Source organism: Phalaenopsis equestris, unplaced genomic scaffold (genome assembly GCF_001263595.1).
Source record: "Phalaenopsis equestris unplaced genomic scaffold, ASM126359v1 Scaffold233621, whole genome shotgun sequence".
NCBI classification, from domain to species: domain Eukaryota; kingdom Viridiplantae; phylum Streptophyta; class Magnoliopsida; order Asparagales; family Orchidaceae; genus Phalaenopsis; species Phalaenopsis equestris.
Window position 1 is genome coordinate 4,495 of NW_018251562.1, and position 8,009 is coordinate 12,503.

Below are 8,009 nucleotides of genomic sequence, written 5' to 3' on the forward strand. Positions count from 1 at the left end.
TATATATATATATATATATATATATATTATGGAAGGAGAAATGCTCCAACTATATTAGATGAAAAAGAACAAACAGTGTAATAAGCTAGCAAAAGGAGACCCCTAAAAAGACAGCAGGGTGAGCCTATCAAAAAACTAATGGAAAAGTAACTCGAACGAAAGGTAAGGGTAACAAATTCCCTTCCAAGAGTAACTGCAATGGAGTTGGAATGAATTAACTAATAAGAGTGTGATCAGTGTAGATCACCATTCTAGCAAGTCAATTAGCTGGCCCGTTACGTTCCCTGTGGATATGGGAAAAAAAAACTGAAGTCCCTTCCCCATTTGATGAATCTCCTTAATTAAGTATATCAGATGCCAAGGGATGTGTCTAGATCCATTCACAATGCTCAATAAAGTGCTAGAGTCAGATTCCACCCAGAGGTGGTGAAATCCAAATTTATTGGCAAGGAAAATGGCCCAATGCATATCCAGACTTTCAGCTCCTAAAGGATCACTGGCAAAGGTAGGTGACTGAAAAAAGAGTAAACAAGCACCTCTACAGTCCCTGAAAACACCCCCTCCCCCCAAGCATGAGGATATAAAAAGCTGTCAGTATTCACTTTAACCCAGGCTTGCTGTGGAGGTAGCCACTTCACCAAAATGGGCTTGACAGGAGTGCAGGCATTCTGAGCACCATGAAAAATAATCTCAGGAAATTTCTTATATTTACTAAGTTTCTGTACATATGCAATACATTTATGAGCCACTTTCCTGACCCCTTATTTAGATTCCTCAAACTTCATCTTGTTCCTTGCCATCCACACAAACCAAGCCACAATGCAAGGCTACACAAAAAGTTTGTCATTCAGCCAATCATGCCAACACTGAAAGAAATCCCCCCAAGACAGGTTCTGAAATGGTAAATGGAACTGACTTAAAGAACTCTCCTAAATCAGCTGCATAGTAGAACACTTAATGAAGAGATGGGTCATAGATTCCTCCTCCTTCTTACAACAAACACACCAAGAAGGACCCCTTAGTCCTTTCAATTTTAGAATATCATCAGTAGGAAGGAGTTTATGGAATAATCTCCAACAGAAAAATGACATTGAACGTGATAAGAATTTGCTCCACACTCTAGTGCTTCAGTCCACTTCCTGTTGAGGGAAACAAACCTCCCCAATGAAAGCAGATACAATTTGTGATGGACCCTGTTTTACCACTACTGTATTTTTTTTGAAGGATCTATGGAGATTCTCTGAATACTAGAAATCTGAGATGGTTCACAAATAGTTTGAAGTGCATCAAGATTCCACCCCCCATTCACCCAAAAGTCAGCCACTTGAATAGAATCATTAGAATTGTATGAGGAACCAATGTCAAGGTTCTCATCCATAGTCCAGTTGTCGAACCAGAAGTTAAGTTTGACCTCTCCCACTTCCCATATGAATAAACTTTTAGCCACAGTCCTTACCTTTAACATCTTGGATAGTGGAATCATCCAATTTCCTATGAACCTGAGTGGGATGGCTGTGTTTACAATATTTGCCCATCATGAACACATCCCAGAGAGAAGCTTGAGCTCTAAATTTAATCCATAGTTTGCACATATTAAATATTAACATGCATAAAATGAGAGAAGCTTTTGAATCCCAAACCACCATACTTAGTAGCATTACAAGCCTTGCTCTAGCTAGCCCAATCTGATTGTTTCTATTGTCCAAACCACAAGAAACGATTAAAAACTCTATCCTGATTGTTTTGTGTGGATTTCTTCATTACTGACATTTATGAAAAATAAGAAGGAAGAGTAGATAGAACACTTTTCAGTAGAGTGAATCTCCCCCCATTAGACAAATAAGAGTTCTCCCAACATTGTAGTCTATCTAGAATTTTCTCCACAATGTGATCAAATTGAATCTGTTTTGATCTGCTCTTTATAAGAAAAGCACCCAAATATTTGAGAGGAAGTTTATTAACACAAAAGCCAGTGGTTTCAGAAATCCAATGTTTCATAGAAGTCTTAACTTTGTGACTGAACACAGCCACACATTTCTGGGTATTCAAGACCATATCAGAGCTTCTTTGGAACTGATCTAAGCATTTAAGAATATATCTAATAGTAGGCTTAGTTGCTTTAGAGAACATAATAAGATCATCAGAAAAAGCAAGGTGGTTAATAATCACATTATATCTATGATTGTATAGGGAGTTTGGCTCTTTAACAACAATCTCATTTAACAATCTAGATAATAAAACAAGTGTTTGAATAAAAATTGAAGGAGATAGAGGATCACCTTGCTTTATACCGCTGGAGGCACTAAAAAACCCATTGGAGCAACCATTAACAAAAACAGATTGATGATTATTTGAAAGTCATCTACCAATAAGAGAAATGAAGGAAGGAGAGAAACCTCCAGCAGTGAGAACCTCCTCAATAAAACCCTAGTTATTTGTGTCATAAGCTTTCTTGATATCCAATTTGAAAATAGTATTCCCCCTTCTACACTATCTATCTAGATCCAGTACCAGCTCTTGAGCTTAAAGTACATTATCCACTATGCTTCTCCCTTGAACAAAAGCAGTTTAGTTCTCACTGATAATCTGATTAAGATGAGGTTGTAATCTGCTTGCAATAATTTTTCTAATGACTTTGGAGAGGACAGAAGTTCAACTGATAGGTCTGAAATGTTCCCATTTAAACTTTGCTTTATCCTTAAATATCAAATTTATAGTATAGGAGGTGAAATACTTGGGGAGATCAACACCCCAAAAGAAGCTTTGTATAACCACAATGACATCCTTCTTAACAATAGTCCAAGCTTTCTTATAAAAATCAGTTGTAAAGCCATCAAGCCCAGGCACTTTAGAGTTATCAATTGACGATAAAGCCAACCAAGTCTCCTTCTCATCAGGAATAGCAGTAAGATCCAATCTTTTAGTAAATTCCACCCCCTTCCCAAAAACCTCAGGCTGGATAGGAATCCTCTCCATATGAGGATGAGTAAAAATCTCCCTAAAGTAGTTTACTGCACTAGAGGCAATTCCTTCAACATTATCAAGCCATCTCCCATTGTTATCAAGTATCTTATGAGTAGTATTGCACCTTCTCCTGTAGCTAATGCAAGCATGGAAAAATTTAGAATTACTATCCCCCTCACAAAATTTAGCCTTTGCATCTTTCTGTGCATAGAAATCCTCGTGCATTGAAATTGCTTCCATTAGCTCTTCATTGGCTCTAAATAATTCAGTACTCACCTCATGATTCATTTCAAGTAGATGCACCCACTTATGCACAGATTCTTCAGCTTCCTTTACTTTAGCATTAACATCTCCAAACACACTCCAATTCCATTGTGACAGCTATTTTCCCATCTTCTTGTGAAGCAGCCAGAGCTTCATCCAAGGATTGTGATGATTGAAATCTTGCCAAGCTAAATAATCTTAATTTAGAAAGTCACTATGTAAGGACCACATATTCAAGTACCTGAAAGAAGACCTGTTCTTTTTATAGGAGGCAACAATTGTAATCAAAAGAGGTCTATGGTTTGAACCACACATAGCCAGATGTTGCACAGAAGTATGAAGGAACTCATTCAACCAAAAATCATTGACCAAAATTCTATCTAATCTTTCCCAAACATTCCCTCTCCTCTAGGTAAATTTGGGTCCAAAAAACCCCAAATCAAACAACCAAGCTTTTTGAATATTATCATTAAAGGAAATAATCAGATTTAAGTCTAGTAATCTACCCCCCTTATTTTCATTAGGGGAAGCCACACAATTAAAATCTCCCCCCACAAGCCAAAAGGAATTTATATGACTACTGATATCTAGCATATGACACCACAAGTCATTTCTAGCCACTGCTGAACAACCTGCATAGATAAAAGTGGTCAGGCCACTAGTCTTCCCCAAAAAGAAGCTCAAATGAAGGAACTGCTCATTGTACCTGAAAACAGAATAATGAATCTCATTTCTACAAAACATCCATATTTTATTACTCAAATTAGTGAAAAACTGAAAAACCATAGGACTTATTAATAATTTTCTTAATATGTTTAGACAGCAAGGGTTCCATAATAGCATAATAAAAAATTTACGCATCCTATTGAGAGTAAGGATTTTGTTAAGGGATCTAGGATGAGCCAATCCCCTAACATTCCAACACAAAAATTTCATCATCCAAAGGAAGTGGATTTCCCCCTCCTTCTAGCCCTCCCCTCCTTCTAGTTCTGACCCCACAAATAGCCTGTTGAGAAGAACCCTCCCTTTGTGCAAGGGGTAATAACCAAGTTTTTTAGTTGTTGTGTAGTTTTCTTTTTCTTTTAGATTTCTTGACTTGCCAGTCCTCTTCTAAAGCCACATTCATCTACTTATTAAGTGTTCATCCAGAGAATCTCCCCATTTAGGAGCCACCTCCTCTTCTTGAGTCCCCTCCATAATAGGTTGTGTTACCAACACTGATTAATAACCACCTCTTCACTAAGCATAGCTTCAGTAGTAATTTGTAGAGCTCTCTCCAAAATGGTTTCCTTCTCATTAAAATTAGTGTGTTGTGAGTCCATGCCCTGAGCAACAATCATAGGAGCCGAAGGAGTAGTATTCAGTTCAGTCCTGACCGGGGTGGAGTCTGACACCACAGCCTCAGCACCACCATAGAATCAATATTATCTTATTTATCACCATTAGATACATTCTCCTCATCAATCCCCCACACATCCCCATCAATAGTGGCCTCCTGCCTTTTTCTCAAGCTGGGATCAAGTCTAAAATAGCTATTATCAGTATGGCCAAACATTTTACAATGGTGACAGTAATAAGGCCTTTGCTCAACAATAATTTTCAGCCAATATCCATTATGTTCAGTACCAAGACAGATTTCCTCCACATTAGGGAGGGTAATGTCCCTTCCACCACGATCCTAGCCACTAATGGTCTGGATAGATTAAATGTAGGCACATCAAGCTTGAGAGGTCTCCCTAGAGCTAAACCAATAATAAACAGTACTTTATGATTGAAAAAATTGAGCTTAAGCCAAGGCATTTTGAACCAGATGGGAACAATAGGTAATTCCTTACTAGGATCAAAATCTGGTGTCCATTTGATTAGCTTCATAACAATCCAATCAATCAGTATGGACTATTTAGAAAACAGTCTAGCATAGTCCTCCTCTCTGGATAAGTTAGTCAGATTGTGTCTACCATCCAATAAACCTACTCTCCAAGCCGCATTGAATTTTAATTTGTCAAAGAATTTCCTAACAAATGCCATTTTGGGATGCCCCAATTGAAATTTCCTTATAAGAGTAAACTTGCAGTTATCAGCAAAACCCTGAATGTCATTTTCAGAGTAAAAGATGGCCATTTTCCCCCCTTTCCTTACAATAGGCTTAAAAAGTGGATCGGCACCATCATGGTAAGCTTGAGGAAAGACTAGGTCATCATAATTTTTTTAAGGTATCAAAACCATTCCCCACTATGTAACCAAAAGTAGCCTTTGACCACTGGATAGTAGTAGCCAAATCCATAGTGTTTGGATCAGCCGTCAGTAAGCCCAAGACCAGTAGAAAACAAGGAGCAGCAATCCAAAGAGATGAATGGAGAAAAGCCCTCAACTACCCAGTAAAACTGATAGAGCCAGCAAAAGTAACAGAGACAAATGAGAACCTCAATGCACACTAATTTAGAAAGCAAGACCAAAAAGCAGCTAGAAAAGAGTCCACAATAGCAGCTTCCACTAGAAGCATCAAATAAAAAAAATAGTAAGATTTGAAAAACCAAACGCCCGGGAAGAAGAAAAACCTTAGCAAACACAAAAAAGAGGTAATAAGCACTCCAAACACACAAAAACTAGAGATATTAGATGAAAGGCTCCATTTTCCACTACGCAATCATGACAACATAAATCCATTTCGCAGAAACCCTAGCAGAGCACAGGAAAACCCAACCACCATATATATATATATATATATCTATATATATATATATAGACAAAAGTAGGATTATATTAAGCTCAAATAGAAGTTACAACTTTAGGGTGAGGGGCTTTGACTATGTCCCCTTGGAGCAAAAAACTGTGAGAGGGGGTTAGTAAAGAGGATACAATTACATCATGTGATTCCCCTCCCCTCCTTACTAAAAAATTAGCAAGCCTATTACCTTCTCTATATATGAATTTTAAAGTGACTCTTAATTTATCACACATGGAATTGATATGTTTTGTCCACTGATAAATGTGCCAAAGGGGAGTACTTTTCCCTCTAACATAGTCCAATAAGATAGAGGAGTCCACTTCAACGTGCAACATCTTCCAGTTATTGATAAGAGCCAATTTGAGAGCCTAGTACATAGCCACAGCTTAAGATTCTTGGGCATCCACAACTGAAATTGGGGACTAATAGAAGAGTAGAAATCTGCCATTATGGTCTCTGAATACTCCCCCAATCCCAACCCCATGAGAAGAGTAACTTCCATCAGTGTTAACTTTAACAATATGGACAGGAGGTTTGTCCCAAAATACCTTAATTACATAAAATTTCCTTTGACTAGTAGCAGCAGCAATTCTGAGGATGTTAAGAAACTTCTTTAATTGAATAAGTTTACCGATGAAAGCTAAGCAATTGGCAGCCACCTTGCTTGAAGCAGCTGGGATATCATCAAATATTATCTGATTTTTGTCATACCAGAGAAACCAAGCAGCAATAAAAGGTATGGAACCCAAATTAATACTCACCCAGCCCCTCCAACATTCAAAAATGTTCCACCACTCTAAATTCATTGTATCAATCTTCAAGTGTTGTATAAGAGCATTCCAGACCTCTTGAGAGAACTTGTAGTTAAAGAAAAGGTGGCTTACAAATTCCCCATCCTCCTTGCACAGATGATAGATGGAAGGTCTCTTCAAACCTTTATGTTTCAGTATATCATCAATTTGAAGCAATTTATGGAAAATTCTCCCAAAAAAAGAAGGACATGGATGGAGTGAGATATTTATTCCAGAGGCAATCCCCCCAAAGTACCTTCTCCCATTGATATAGTTTGCAATATTTAGTTTTGGTGATGCTTTGATTGGACTTGCCTTCAATCACTAGCTTATCTTCTTGGGATCTGTCAAATGACAGTTTAGAGACCCTTTCAATAGTTGTATGATCAAGAAAAGAGATAAGAAAATCAACAGACCAAGAGTTGCCCTCCCAGCAATCTTCCACCAAAAGATCAGTGTCACACTCCCCAGATGGAGGATTAATGAAGTTATCTCGACACCATCTATCCAGCCAAAAATTAAGTTTCCATTTCCCAATGTCCCATATAAATAGATTTTTTGCCTTAGTTCTTACTTTCAGGAGGTTGGCCCAGATTCTAGAATCCCCAGTCTTTCTGGAAACCTGCTTTGGATGTGAATATTTGTTGTATTTAGCCCACATAAGCTTGGACCATAAGGTGTTTTGCTGTCTAAACTTAAGCCATAATTTACATAAACTCAATTGTTGTAATTTTTGAAACCCTTTAAAGACCAGACCCCCGACAAATTTTGGTTTGCCAATTTTCTGCCAACTTGCCCAATGTAGTTGCTTCCTCTGGCTTGCCCAAACAAATCTGTTGAAAGTCCTATCTAGTAATGGTTGATTGTGCTTCTTCATCAGACCCATTTGTAATATATAAGAAAGAAATGAAGTTAAGATGCTTCTCAATAAAGTTATCCTGCCACCATTAGAAAGAAAGGAGTTAGTCCATCCTTGCTAAGTGGAATTAGTTTGGTTGACTACCTCATCAAAGTGAGTAAGTGTGGTTCTCCCTTTAAGCCCTTTAAGTAGAGGCACCCCCTAAGTAGAGGCACCCCCAGATACTTAAAAGGCATAGCCATGGTAGAGACACCCATGAGTTTGAGAGTCCATTGTTTGGTAGACATAACAGTCCTCTTGCTGAAGAGAATCTGACATTAATATCAGGTCAGACACAACTTGGAATTCCTACAGGCAATTATGTAAAAGTCTGGTGGCAGCTCTAATGGCCCTGGAAAAAATA

General features: G+C 38.0%; 1 protein-coding gene across 1 annotated transcript; it reads right to left on the minus strand.

Moving 5' to 3' along the window:
* Window positions 1-6,378: 6,378 nt before the first annotated feature.
* Window positions 6,379-7,013, minus strand: LOC110038716. The gene is made up of 2 exons (XM_020743610.1): window positions 7,004-7,013; window positions 6,379-6,890 (listed from the first exon to the last, which is right to left on the minus strand). The coding sequence occupies exons 1-2, from the start codon at window positions 7,011-7,013 to the stop codon at window positions 6,379-6,381; spliced, it is 522 nt and encodes a 173-aa protein (XP_020599269.1).
* Between the last annotated feature and the right edge of the window lie 996 nt (window positions 7,014-8,009).